Consider the following 15,360-nt stretch of genomic DNA (forward strand, 5'->3'; position numbering starts at 1 on the left):
CTTCACAATGAGCAAGACAACAACAACAACAGACTGATTTCATCTCCACAAGCTGACGTCCAGACGTGTGGAAACGTGTATTTACACAAACACTTTGTGTAGTTTAGTAACATAACCTGTGTGGGTTTCTTCTAGTGATTTCCAGGTGTTTTTTACAGCCTAAAAAGAGGAAGAGGAAACAAAAACTATGCAGTGAACTTCCTCCACACGTCCAGTTTCTCTTTGAAATGCTTTCAAATATTTCTCCACACACAGATTCACCAACAGCTCAGTCAGTGTGTTGACACGCTGTGGTATGACCAACGAATCACTAACCAATCTGGACTTGACTGAATTCATTCCTGGGGGCAGGGCCGTAAGCGCCACATTTTGGGCCCTGGACACAAACATCTAATATCTACATCTTATAAATTATGCACACTTTTTTCCCGCCCAGAAACGATGCTAGTATTCTATCATTATTATATAAGCTTTCTTTTTTCTTCATAATAACCTAATAACTCCATATCCTTTGTTTGTTTGTTATAAATCTCTTCTACTACAGTATATTTGAGTGGTTTATTGAATGTTACACTACATTTTAGGAGCGGTTGGTAATTGTTTTTTGGGGGTGGGAAGGGGTCATAAATTAATATATACAGTAAGTGCCTTCATTAGGGCTGATGAGGGGCTAGCAGCTGCTATAAAGGTTGCTAATAGAGCCTATATTTTTACTGTGTGGCTAGTAAAAGTATATCAACTCTATTGCTATATTTATGTGATTAATAAAAGGTAAATGACTAGAATCGTGGGGACACTCTGGACACTTACTAAAGACTTGGTGGCAGCAAAATTTAGTCTTCAAAATCTTTTTTTTAAAAATAATTTTATTTCCATTTAGGATTTGACGGCAAAAGGAATGTTCCAGCATTTAAATCCCTCATTTCTACTTCTTTCCCTCTCCTTTGTTTCCTCCTGGTTTTCTTTTGTTGAGTAAAGACATGGTTTCCTGCAGCTGTCTATCTCCCACTCCTTGTCACATCCACAGTTCAGACTAGTTATATAGATAGATAGATCTATATATATATATATATATATATATATATAGATAGATAGATACTTTATTGTACCTACCACAGCTGCAGAAGCACATGCGGGTCATACCATTCTCGCTGTTTTAAAGGGGTGGTAGTGAGGGCCCTGATGCAGCAGGAATGATTGTTTTTAGTGCAAAACTGTGATTAACTTATTTACACACAGGGCCCTTTTCATTCACATTGAAATGATCTACAATGTTTCAAAAGCATTTTCATATATACATACAGCAAGGAACATAAGTATTTGGACACCCTGCTATTTAGTTTTACACTTGAAATTATAAAGTGGTCTGAAATTTACATCATTGGTGTGTTTCCACTGTGAGAAACAGAATTTCAAAAAATAAAAATAATCAGTAATTCACATTGTATGATTTTTAAATAATTGATTTGTATTGTATTGTAAACAAACCCTTACCTTCAAGACAAGATGGCTCTGATTTGAGCCCCGGTTCCGACACAGAGTGTCTCTCTCTTCTTCTTATTGCTATCCACTGGAGCTCAACAGCGCCCCCAAAATCCGACTAGTGGCCAAAAATATATCACATCCGTAGAGATAAAGGACTACCATAGAGAATGAATGGGAAAGTTAAAGCTAGGCTCAGGCGATTTTCTCCAGATTCACTTTTTAAGATTTTGGTTTAATTTTGCTTAATGTCCTGATAGAAATTAAGATCTTATTTCCTCTGAAAAAGGAACAAAGTAAATCATCTGTAGCAGCTGTAAACCTGTAATAACTTCTACCAATGGAAAAAAAACTAACCGTTTTTTTTTTGAACCAATCACGTCTCTCTGTCTCCCTGCTCGTTCTCAACACCTCGCGTGCACGAGCTCACACTGAAAGCGCGTCACCGGTGACGGACTTAAGACAGAGTTTTTAGTCACATTTTATAACATATATAATGATAAAGTTTAGTGTTTACTTACTGCTGAATGAGACAACAACGTTTCTACACAATACAAACAATGAGTTTAGATGTGCAGCAACCCTGCTCGTCACGTGAGTGAAGGACGGAGCACAGAGGGGAGGGGGGAGGAGGATGAAGGAGGAGCCAACCGGAAAGCTACATTCAAAATCATGCTAGCTTTCGAAAATCCCCTACCCTACCTTTAAAGGCCCCGGTGTCACGTACTGAGTTTACCTCCGTACTGAGATTATAACCCTAACCCTAAATAAAACATGTGTCCGTACACTTTGAAAACAAAAATAAACAAAAATGATTTTTTATTTATTTTTTTAGCAAAAATTCATTTTTCGGTAGTGCACATGTGCGCGTATATGCGCATATACAATCTCACTATGACGTGATCTAGAACCATGGTTCTAGATCAGGCAGAAACATTGTTTCGAACGTGCTAGGAGGTTTTTTTATGTGTTTAAACAAAGCAGCTACTGAGGTTTAATTTGGAAGATCCTTATTTCCCTTCCTGTATTTTTAATACAGAATTTTTAAAAAACATTATTAGTACTTAGTATTTTTTTATGTTTGTCATTTGTAATCTTGATAATTATTTTCCCAAAAAGCAAACCCTCAAAAATGAGAATTGCTCCACGCAGTTTCCGTGTAGTTGTTATTGTGTTTGCCTCACACAGGTTCCCGGTTTGAAACCTTTTTTTAATTTTTATAACAACTTTATTTATTTATTTAAAATTTATAAATAATAGAATTAATTTTATTAAACGTCAACATTCTTAACTTCACTACAAAATAAACGTATCTACAGGCCTTTATCAGTGAGGTCATTCTTGTTGTTCATGTGACCTTTCAGTCATCGTGTGATGGTAAAACATGTATAATTTCAATAAAATATTGAGTACAAAAAGTCAGAAATCTGTTATTTTATTTTTTTCCTAACTTATTTACTGAATAATATTCTGAATAAGTAGTGTGAATATTTGATATCTCACCACTGGGTTACAGGAATTTTTACTGTGAAATGTGTGCGTAAGATAAGAAGTGAAAGCAATTACATTACTGTAATAAATCAGTAATTAGGGTCCGAAGGCCAGAAGTACTATTGTAATTGCTTATTATTATTATTATTATTACTCTAAAAGCCCTTTGATTGCTAATTTGACCCAATGAGAATGCCCGAAGTCTCACCAAACTCTGCTCGTCTTAAAAACGAGTTCTGAGCGCGCTCTGTTTTGTGGGGTGTGTCTCTGGCGTTGCATAGACCGCCCACTTCCCCGCCCCCCTCTTCTGTAGGGTATTACGCATTAAATATGCGTTCACACCGAATGATTATTCATGCGTTAGTGCTACATGAAGTACTAACATCAGTAGAATGTCAGTATATACTGTATGTAAAAATTACAGCTGTAAACAAAACAGATCCAATTCCATATTTGTATGTGAGGTGTATTGATTGCGCCAATATGTGTGTGCGTGCGTGTGTGTGCACGTGTGTCTGTGTGTGTGTGTGTGCGTGTGTCTGTGTGTGTGTGCGTGTGTGTGTGTGTGTGTGTGTGTGTGTGTGTGTGCGTGTGTGTGTAACAGTAACAATGCTCTGTCGGCTCTTACTTCCATTCTTCACCCTCCCTCCTCTGTGCTGGAGTCGATCAAACAGCGACCGACGTTAGAACAGCAGCGTTTACCAGCCCTTCAAAATAAAACACATTTCAGTCTCACTCGAGGTTTGATCTGCACAAGTGACGTATTTATGATCCTGCGTTATTTAGACTACGTAGTTATTTATTTAAGCTGTGTCTGTTTTATTGGATTTGATTTGTTGCACTTTTAGCTTTGTTGGACAGTTGTTTAAAGTCAAATACGAACCATTGATAAAAGTGGTATTTCTTTTTTCAAAGAAAGAAAAAAGGGTAAAAAGAAAGAAAGAAAAGAGAGGGAGAAAGGAAAAAGGAGGAAAAAAGAGGGAAAAAAGAAAAAATAGAAAAGAAAAAAAGAGACAAAAAGAAAAGAAAAAAGAGGGGTAAGAAAATTAGTAGAAAAAGGGGAAACGAGGAAGTAGAAGAAATAGCGTTATTTTTTAGCTACATCCATCCATCCATCCATCCATCTTCAAACCCGCTAATTCCCGTTTATCAGGGTCGTGGGGGGTCTGCCGGTGCCAATTTCCGGCTCTCGTTGGGCGCTGGGTGGGGGTACACCCTGGACAGGGCGCCAGTCCATCGCAGTTTTTAGCTACATAATAATAATAATATGGGGCGTGTATCTCTTATTTTGAAGCTCCACACAGGAACTCAGTGTCTCCGTTAGCGGAAGCTTGTAGCTGCTGCAGCGGCAGCAGGACCGACTTTCATCCTCCAAATGTCCGCGGAATCACGCTCCGTCTGCGGCCTTGGATCAGACCGACAGACCCCGAGGAGCACCGGAGACATGACGTCAGCATCACCGAGCACGGTTCCGTCTATGTTTATCTATCTATCCATCCATACATCTATCTATCTATACATCTATCCATCGTCCACTTTATTAGGTACATTGTAGTTTAATCCATACATGTCTAGTCTCCTGTTTTTACCGGGAAACTCCCGTATTTTACCCTCTTTCCCGCCATCTTCCTGTATTATTATTTTCCCGTAAATATCCTGTATTTTACAGTAATAATAATTCATAGATGTCTCACTAAACTGAACGTCGTCTCTAGCCTCGTGAGAACTTCCACCTGAAATGGTCTGAGTGACAGTTCTCACGAGATTAGTGCTGACATCAGCAACAAACCCAGAACCAACAGAACAGAGATGATGAATGAAGACGTTCTGATGATAAAAACTAAGAACTGGTGTAAATATGTTATAAAATATAACATAGAGTTAATCTTCATAAAGACCATCAGGATGTGACACAGTTACACGTTCTGTTAGATTAATAACTGATATTATAACGTCTACCACAGCAGAAGGAACCACGTACGTCACCATGAAAAATCATCCAATCACAAGCTCCACAAATATACACTGTTTATAAAGTGTTAAATAATGTAAAGTCTATAATAAATGTGTTTAATAAGTCATTAGTGAATACCAGAGAATCACATGAGTGAGTATGAGAAATTATAATAAAATAAAATGTTATTGTCTAACTTAAAGACAATGTGAAATTAACAGTAAATATTCAACGTGTTGACTTGTATATAAACTGTAAGTATATTAAATAAACATGCGCTTCATATAAACATTTATGTTTTAATTTAGGCTGTTTTATAATTTAGGAATTAGGGCTGGACGATATATCGAGATTTAAGATGTATTGAGTTTTCATAGATATATTATAGCTTATTTTGTATCAAAATACTAGTTTTAAGAGTCACTGCTTTACTTCTCAGAACAGAGTCTTAACTCAGAGCTTCCCCATAACAAACCATATTACAGATTACATATCACTCACACGTGCTGTCCCTTACAGGAGAAAAAAAAACAAAAGTGTCACATATTGATCAGCTGTTTGTTAATAAATGAGCCTGTGTAGCATTTTGGATCAGCAAATTTAACCCAGAATTCTCTTTCTTCTCAGACTTCATTCGAAATAAAATTATCTAGATTTATATCATAAATCACCATTTTGATCAAATATAATGAGATATGAGTGTTGGTCCATATCAACAGCCCTAGTAGGAATGTTCACAGCATTTTAATGTTAATAAAGGTCGACCTACCAGATTATATGGTTAAACTTTAACCATGTGTGGATCGATGCTTTGACTTTATTCATAAAAACATGATAAATGTAAACATCTTATTGTAATAAAACAATCTGTGCACATTTGTTCATCAGCTCAGCTTTTACTTTATTTTATTGATCCATTTTACAATAAACCTAAATATATTAAGTTTAAAGCTGCTGAAACGCTTTGTCAAGGCTCAGATGTTTTAACACTAAAATATGAAAATGATTCCATGTTTTTATCATAAACTTTAACTAAAGGAAACCTAAAGTGGTTTTAAAAAGAGAAAATGTTACAAAACAAACCATCCAATCATGATAGAGTGAAAAAGCTTTGATTTGAAGAGAAGTGACTAAATACTGCCCCCTAGTGTTGGATGTGCTTTAGAACGGAACTGTCCCTTTCAGAACAAAAGCACAGCACAAGCTTCTGGAAAATGAGTTTGACTCACTATTAGATCAGAGATGAATTTACTCTTAACTCTGAAAACAGATCAAATCAAAGATTAAATTATCATCACACTTAAGAATTATTTGACTTTCTGAACGTGGTTAATGTGTTTGAAATATTATTATTATTATCATTATTATTACGTGTCATCCGTCATCCACAGGAGGGTTGCAGGCCGACCTGAAGCCTGCGGCCGGTTGCTAAGCAACAACATCAGCACCACAGCGTGAGGTCACACCATCAACACACCATGGGATACAAGGTAGTGTGTGTGTGTGTGTGTGTGTGTGTGTGTGTGTGTGTGTGTGTGTGTGTGTGTGGAGGGGCTTTTTAATGTAGTTTTCAACTAATTAACAAATAATAAAAAAGAACATGAAAAAAATAGTGAAAAACTACTTTTAAAAAAGTATAATACAATAACATTTAATTTAAAATACAATTAAAGTACAGTAAAAATACATAAAAAATAAAATTGAAATACAATTATTTTTTTTCCTCCTTGCTCTCAGAGGAGACGGACGCTTTTTCCTTCACTCCTCCCCTTTTCCCTGCTTGCTGCTTTTTGTCTTGTTTTTCTCTTGTCTTAATCTAACAGGAGTCTCTATCTCCATCCCAATCCTAAATCTAAATCATGGATTGATTAGCTGGTCTTTCTACGTTATTGGTCAAATTTCTCAACAAGGAGGTCAGGCAATGGGAGAGCCCGTATGTCCTGAAAATGTAGAAGATGTCCACGAGATTGGAATTATGTTAACAGGTCTTCTGTTGATTTGAACTGGCATTTTCCATTTTTATCGCAAAATTCAGATTACGTTAGCATCATTATTGGAAAGCCGTTAGTCATCGACGGAAGGGACTGAACTGTCAGATGGTGAACCACCGTGGTGAACTTTAAGAGTGGAGAGTTAGTGTCAAATGAAATGGCCACATATTAGATTATTGAATATGAATGACCAGGAACAATAGGGCTGGTAGTCAAAACAACTTCTCTCTGTTCATTCGCCCTCGAGATGAACAGCCTGTTGTCAAGGTCTGTTTCTTCTACACACTCTTCCATGGATGCTATGTTGATTTGACGCTCTGACCTTTACCTCACTTTGCTGTGAACACCTGGGATCTTCGTCTCGGCTACCGAACTCTCAAGGTCATCTCTACGGTTCCACGTCATCAGCATTGAGACGAACTGTGAGAGTCAGCAGCAGAGTCTCAGTAAACAGGCATATGATCATATGATCACTCCCACACACCTTCACACACAACCCGTTTGTTCTTCACCGTCTCCTCCGGCACTAACCCCTCTTCCTTCCCTGCGGAAGGCAGCAGGAGGCGAGGCCGTAAGGGCAGCGCCACCCTGTGGCTGACCTGTGAACTACCCATCCTAAAGACCCCTCCCCCTGGTGCTAACATGCTGTTGTATTGAATTGAATGTTTTGTTTGTTGGTTTTTTGTCGCAATCTTGCTGAGGAGTTTTTTCATGATCCCAAACTCCGCCCATCTTTACAAGGGCCTTCTTCCTACCCATTGTTTTATATTTCTCATCTAAGAAACGGAGCGCTTCCCTGATGCTGGCTGCTCCACCTGTAACATGTTTTCAGATTCCCGGGGCAGCAATGGACCGCGTCAGCCTGATTTGGCGTCTTCGTCGTCGCGCTCGCCGCGGGGCCCTCTGCATGGTGCTGTTCTGCCTCTGCATGGCGCTGCTCTACGCTATCTGTGCTGAAAACAGCGTCCCCGTCACCGACGCCATCTTTGGCATCCGCGCACGAACCCGAGCTCAACCACGAACCAACCACATCATCAAGGTGAGCGTCACATGACCTCAGACCGGCCACAGCAGGGACCAATATGGTTAAATTTGGTCAAAGTTGGTTAAATTCTGGTAAAATAATTTTTTAACGGTTAAATTGTAAAGATATTAAAGTTGGTTACATTATGGTTAAAGATGGTTAAAGCAGGGATAAAGTCTAGATAAATATGTTAAAGTTAGGTTAAAGCTGGTTTGAAGCAGGTTGTTGTGGAATAAATTTAACGATAGAAGTGTTTTTTTTGAAGCTGTTGTTACATCTAATCAGATAATTCGTCTCCATAACGATAGGTGCTGAGGGGCGGAGCCAAGCCTGCGATCATTGACCCTCAAACGCTCCCGGGCGTCGTCCCTGGTGACCCTCACCATCCAATTCCGGTCCTGTCCGCCCTGAACCACAGCGCTGATTCGCCGTCACACAGGAAGCGGGAGCCGCCCGGGCTGTTCTCCCGCCTTCTGCCCCGCCCCCTAACCCGCGCCCTAGAGACCCTGTTTGGGGGGCGGCGACGCGGCGAGCTCGTCGGAAACAACAATATTGAACAATTCTTCAGCCCCAACGGACGAACAGTTTGGAATGAAAACATGTCGAGCAGCATGTTGGGAACCCGCCTGAGGAAGGCCGTACTCAACTACCAGGTAACTACCAGTAAATACAGTTAACTACCAGGTAACTACCAGGTAACTACCAGTAACTACAGTTAACTACCAGGTAACGACCAGTAACGACCAGTAACTACCAGGTAACTACCAGGTAACTACCAGGTAACTACCAGTAACTACAGTTAACTACCAGGTAACTACCAGTAACGACCAGTAACTACCAGGTAACTACACGCAGATGACACACAACTATATCTATCACTGAACCCAGATGACTATGGTCCCATTGAGGTGTTGTGTGACTGCTTAGAAAAAGTAAACTGATGGATGAGTGAAAACTTCCTTCAACTAAACCATGACAAGATGGAGGTGATTGTCTTTGGTAACAATGAAAAGAGGACTGCTGTCAGCAAGTATCTGAGTCTGGATCTTTAGAAGATAAAGACCAGGTCAAAAACCTTGGTGTTCTGATTGACTCAGATCTGACATTCAGCATCAGATCAAATCTATCACAAAAACATCTTCTACCACCTAAAGAACATCTCCAGAGTGAAAGGTTTAATGACTCAGAAAGATCAGGAGAAACTGGTCCATGCTTTTATCTCCAGCAGACTGGACTATTGTAATGGTCTTCATCAAACATCTACAGCTGGTTCAGAACGCTGCAGCTCAGGTCTGAACCAGAACAAAGAGGTCAGAACACATTACACTGGCTCCCAGTCAGCCTCAGAGGAGACTGTAAAGTTCTGCTGCTGGTTATAAATGTGTGAATGGGTTTGGTCCAGAATACATCAGTGAGATGTTAGTCAGGTATGAACCCAGCAGGTCTCTGAGATCTATGGACACAGGTCAGATAGTGGAGCCCAGAGCTCACAGTAACCATGGTGATGCTGTGTTTAGTTGTTATGCTGCAAAGAAGTGGAACAAACTGCAGCAGAGCTGAAGTCAGCATCACATGTGAACATTTTTAAATCAAAGTTAAAGGAACTTTTTTTCTCTACTGTGTATGATTGAGAGAGAGATTTATGGTCATATTGATGATGTCATGATGATTTTACTGATGATTTTAAATGTTCTTATTGATTTTAAACAATTGAATGTTTTATCATGTAAAGCACATTGAGTTGCCTTGTGTATGAAATGCGCTATACAAATAAATTTGCCTTGCCTTACCAGTTAACTACCAAGTAACAACCAGTAACTACCAGGTAACTACCAGTAATGACCAGGTAGCTACCAGGTAAATACCATTAACGACCAGGTAATGACCAGTAACGACCAGGTAACTACCAGGTAACTACCAAGTAACTACCAAGTAGCGACCAGTTAACTACCAGTTAACTACCAAGTAACGACCAGTAACTACCCGGTAACTACCCGGTAACTACCCGGTAACTACCCGGTAACGACCAGTAACTACCCGGTAACTACCCGGTAACTACCCGGTAACGACCAGTAACTACCAGGTAACTACCAGGTAACGACCAGTAATGACCAGTAATGACCAGTTAACTACCAAGTAACTACCAAGTAGCTACCAGTTAACTACCGTTAACGACCAGGTAACTACCAGGTAACTACTAGGTAACTACCAAGTAACTACCAGTTAACTACCAGTTAACGACCAGTTAACTACCATTAACAACCAGGTAACTACCAGGTAACTACCAGGTGACTACCAGTTAACTACCATCAACAACCAGGTAACTACCAGTTAACTACCAGGTAACTACCAAGTAACTACCAGTTAACTACCAGTTAACTACCAGGTGACTACCAGTTAACTACCATTAACAACCAGGTAACTACCAGTTAAGTACCAGGTAACTACCAGTTAACTACCAGGTGACTACCAGTTAACTACCAGTTAACGACCAGTAACTACCTACCTACCAGTAACTAACTAACTTTAACTTCCAGTAACTAACAGTAACTACCAATAGAATCAGAAATGGTTTTATTTACCAGGTACAGTTTAGAACAGTACAAGGAATTTAACTCATTAATTACCAGCTGTTTTAGAGCATTTTTGACTCATATTTAAAGAACCACAGAATATTTTCTACTATGACAATCTGATTCTGAAAGATAAGACTCTAATTTCATCAGATTTTCAGATTCCAGATACCAGGAATTAACCAACTACCAGTAACTAACTGTAATTGACCAACAGAGTCTAACTTCACTATATTTCAGACTTTAACCTTCCTGTGTTTTAGAGTCTAACTTCTCTGTGTTCCAGGCTATGAATAAATACGGAGTGGAGTCGTCTGTTTCTGGTCAAGCTAACCGTAGCGGTCCGGAGCTTCTCTGTCAGTTTAAGACCAAAGTGGACGCCGTGTCAACGCTGACCTCTGACCTCCAGCCCTTGGCCTCGCTGACTCTTAGCACCCTGCTGCCCCCCAACCCGCTGACCTCTGACCTCGGCCCGTACCGGAGCTGTGCCGTGGTGTCGTCGGCCGGATCGCTGCGACACTCCGCGCTGGGGAAAGAAATCGGTGAGTGCTGAAGTTAAACAAAGTCGGTTCAAAGCTGACGTGCTAACCCGCTAACCGATGACATCGACAGACTCTCATGATGCCGTGCTGCGCTTCAATGCGGCGCCCACCGCTGGCTACGAGAGGGACGTCGGTACGAAGACCACGGTGCGTCTGCTCAACTCTCAGGTGATGGACGAGCAGCGCTTCCTGTCCAGCTCTCTGTACAGCTCAGGGGTCCTGGTAGCCTGGGACCCCGCCCCCTTCTCTGCTGACCTCATGCAGGTGATACACACACACACACACACACACACACACACACACACACACACACACGCACACACACACACACACACACACACACACACACCTGGATATATTGCCGAGCCCTAACACACACTTCTCCTGTTATGTTACAACCCCCCCCCTGTTATGTTACACCCCCCCCCCCCCCCCCCCCCCCACCACCACCACCACTACCACCACTGTTCTCACAGTGGTACAACCGGACGGACTATCCCATCTTCTCCCAATATCAGCGCTACCGTAGGCTCCACCCACTGCAGCCATTCTACATCCTCCACCCACGCTTCCAGTGGCAGGTTTGGAGACGCATTCAGGACAACATAGGAGAACCTATCCAGAGGAACCCCCCCTCCTCTGGCCTGCTTGGTGCGGCCCTACAACACACACTTATATACACATACGTACTACTCATGCTAACGTTCTACTCATTAACGTACTACTCATATTAAAGTACTACTCATGCTAACGTACCACTCATGCTAACGTACTACTCATGCTAACCTACTACTCATCCTAACGTACTACTCATGCTAACGTACTACTCATGCTAACCTACTACTCATCCTAACGTACTACTCATGCTAACGTACTACTCATCCTAACGTACTACTCATGCTAACATACTACTCATGCTAACATACTACTCATGCTAACGTACTACTCATGCTAACGTACTACTCATCCTAACGTATTACTCATGCTAACATACTACTCATGCTAATGTACTACTCATGCTAACGTACTACTCATGCTAACGTACTACTCATGCTAACGTACTACTCATGCTAACGTACTACTCATACTAACGTACTACTCATGCTAACGTACTACTCATGCTAACGTACTACTCATGCTAACGTACTACTCATGCTAACGTACTACTCATACTAACGTACTACTCATGCTAACGTACTACTCATACTAACGTACTACTCATGCTAACGTACTACCGCACTACTCATCCTAACGTGCTACTCATATTAATGTACTACTCATGCTAACATACTACTTATGCTAACTTACTACTTTGCTGTTTTAGCGTCTAACTTTGCTACTGCACAGATTTTGTTAAAACGTGTGTTTTTGTGCGACAGGCACCGTGCTGATGATGTCGGTGTGCGACGTGGTGCACGTCTACGAGTTCCTGCCGTCGCGCCGTAAGACGGAGCTGTGCCACTACTACCAGCGCTTCTACGATGCGGCGTGCACACTGGGCGCGTACCACCCCCTGCTCTACGAGAAGAACCTGGTGAAGCGCATGAACCGCGGCACCGACCGCGACATCTACAACCACGGCCGCGTCACGCTGCCTGGCTTCAGCCAGGTCAACTGCACTCAGGCAGAGCAGTGACGCGCTAATGGTCTGCTAATGACACGCTAATGAGACGCTCATTACGTCCTGCATGAAGACTAACAAACCCACCAACACGCATGGAAATGTCAAAGTAAAGAAGAAGAAGGACAACGTACGTCAAACGCGTTTATCTGTGTTTACATTGGGACAATCTGTTTATTATTTATTTGATCTGATTTGTTTTCTTATTTAAAGTTAAAATCACAATCAATTCAATGCTGCTGGTCACTTCTGATCAACTACAGTAAAAACATTATTTAATTCATTCGTTACTTTTTTAAAGCTTAAATTTAAAGAATATATACTGGGCTTTTATTTTGAAAGAGCTGTAACACCTGATCTCTCTTCCTTGCTTTTTTTTCAAGTTTGATGCATTCCTTTAGAATCCTGAATGGAAAACATTATTTTTTTTTTCAGATTTGGACTAAACTCTGATGTTAATAATAAAAATAATAATAATAATACTGTTACAGCGCCACCTGTGATAAACTGTGATATCACCTTGAACAGATTATTTCTACCTTCCTTTTAATTGTTCGTTGACATCTATTGACAGAATATTCCAGAGTTGCTGATTTCAGGAACGATGCTGATGTTTTTTTTGATAATCATCCTCCATGGTGTTGCTAAGCTAACTTAACTTGTTTGACTTTAGCTGGTGTATAAATCTGAGAAGTACAATCAGATGTAGCTAAAAATGATTATTGATTTAGAAACAGCATGAAATGTTAGAATCTCAGCCACAGGTTTTATTTTGAAACTCTTTAAATGGCTGATGCTCTTTTTCTTCACATGAAAAAAAAGTTTCAAAAATGTTGTTTTTTTAAAAGCAGGAGCCTTAAACTCAACATGAAGAAATTCTTATGAATTTTATTATTATTTTTTAACCAATGTTAAACATTTTATAAGGAAATTAATTTGTTAATAATGTTTGATACATAAAAGCCAGTTTAAAAATATTCAAAAAGCAAGTTCAAATATTTATTTTAATATTAGGTTTATATTTAATATTATGTATTTTATTCATTTAAATTCCTTGTTAAAAAAAGAAAGGATTATTTATATGTAAATTATATGGTTTCAAAGATTTAGAACAAATATAATTGGTTCCAAATATAATTTATAACTCAATTAATTTAGCTTTGTCTTAAATCTTGAAGAACATAATCATTAATGTGTAATGACTTAATAAATTAATATCGTTTTAATATTTATTTATCTTAAATAACTAATATCATTACTTATAATAAATATTAAAATTAAATCAATATTTTCCATTGCTGTTTATGTTTAAGGTGGAGGTTTTAAATATTTAGTTTGAGTTTATTTTTTTATATTAACCAAATATATTTGCAGATGAGTTTGAGGCTTCTGTTTTTATAAAATTGCTGATGTGAAATATCTGAAGCACTGCTGTGGTTTTGTGTCTTTTTAGGATTATTAATTAATGCTGTCGATTGAATGAAAAACACTTGAATCCTTGATGTCATTACAAACCTGAAAGCTTTGGTCTCTATGCAGCTTCTACACTTTTTACTCTTTATGGATGATGCACTCCTCTAGATGTTCAATGTCCTTTTCTTTCGTCTCTTTTTCTTGTGAAGTAAAAGTCAAAAACAACAAATCATGGTGCATCAGACTTTATTTTCTGACTAATCTGTGGTGTTAAACATTCAATGTTTATATTATTAATTTTACCACGTGGTGTCCATACCTCCCTGGTGGTCTAGTGGTTAGGATTCGGCGCTCTCACCGCCGCGGCCCGGGTTCGATTCCCGGTCAGGGAACAGATATTTTGAGTCCTAACTTCATATTAACCATAAAATTTTTTACAATATTTATCTTCTCACTCACCTTTATCCTGCATATCCGGAAGCAGCTTCCGTTTTGAAGCAACAATAATGCAGTTCCACACTTCCGTTCACACGCAGTCCTGCAGAAAATTCTTCTTCTTTTGGTTTAATAGCAGGTTGCAACCATAACTGATCTGGTGCATACCGCCCCCTACGGGAGACTATTTACTTCAGCGTTTGTATTTGTATAAAACAAACTAACTATAATGTTCTCCAGCCTCTGACTGAGACTAGTCACTAATAATTCCTCGTTTGAACAAATGTCCAACTTAGGTTTTGCACCTTCTTCACACATCCATGATCTCCAGCACATCTCTGCTGCCTCCGACACAGTTATATACAAACATCCTCACATTATATGTAAAGCTTCTCCTTTAAATGTCTTCAGCACTAATAGTCACACCTGTCCTGCTTCACCTGATGTAGAAAACCCAGCAGAAAATGATTTTATTTGTGCTTTTAATACAATAATAACACAACAAAGAAGTCACGTGACGACACACACAACGTACACAAACACTAATTATATTTCAAAAAACTTTTCTGCTTTAACATCAAAGAGTCTCACCGTTAAAAGTCACGATTAAACTTTGAAAATAAAGGGACATTTTTCAACTGTTTCTCACAAAACAAATGTTATATTTTCTCCTTTTGTAAAATGAACTGTTATTTTTATTTTTTTGAAACGATAAGCAGCTTAATTTATTGATGTTTTATTGTTATAAAATACTTAATTAAATACCTTAAAAAAAACTGAAAACTTTGATTTTCCTGCAGAAAAATCATATTATATTAAATAAGAAGAAAAGAA

At 39.2% G+C, this 15,360-nt stretch overlaps 1 protein-coding gene and 1 non-coding gene across 4 annotated transcripts; both read left to right on the forward strand.

Annotated features, from left to right (window-relative positions):
- Positions 1 to 4,297: 4,297 nt before the first annotated feature.
- st6gal1 (ST6 beta-galactosamide alpha-2,6-sialyltranferase 1) lies at positions 4,298 to 14,320 on the forward strand. Of its 3 annotated transcripts, none has more exons than XM_028466684.1 (8): positions 4,298 to 4,422; positions 6,319 to 6,417; positions 7,751 to 7,957; positions 8,251 to 8,595; positions 10,802 to 11,057; positions 11,128 to 11,321; positions 11,534 to 11,708; positions 12,437 to 14,320. In XM_028466684.1, the coding sequence occupies exons 2-8, from the start codon at positions 6,406 to 6,408 to the stop codon at positions 12,691 to 12,693; spliced, it is 1,446 nt and encodes a 481-aa protein (XP_028322485.1). In that variant the 5' UTR covers positions 4,298 to 4,422; positions 6,319 to 6,405; the 3' UTR covers positions 12,694 to 14,320. The 3 variants fall into 3 exon arrangements, with proteins under 3 accessions (XP_028322485.1, XP_028322483.1, XP_028322482.1); XM_028466682.1 differs by having other exon boundaries at positions 4,304 to 4,517; XM_028466681.1 differs by having other exon boundaries at positions 4,304 to 4,441.
- A 91-nt stretch (positions 14,321 to 14,411) lies between these two features.
- On the forward strand, positions 14,412 to 14,483 carry trnae-cuc (transfer RNA glutamic acid (anticodon CUC)). The gene has a single exon. It is a non-coding gene; the product is annotated as a tRNA-Glu (tRNA).
- Positions 14,484 to 15,360: the final 877 nt, after the last annotated feature.

Source organism: Gouania willdenowi, chromosome 14 (genome assembly GCF_900634775.1).
Source record: "Gouania willdenowi chromosome 14, fGouWil2.1, whole genome shotgun sequence".
In the NCBI taxonomy this organism is placed as follows: domain Eukaryota; kingdom Metazoa; phylum Chordata; class Actinopteri; order Blenniiformes; family Gobiesocidae; genus Gouania; species Gouania willdenowi.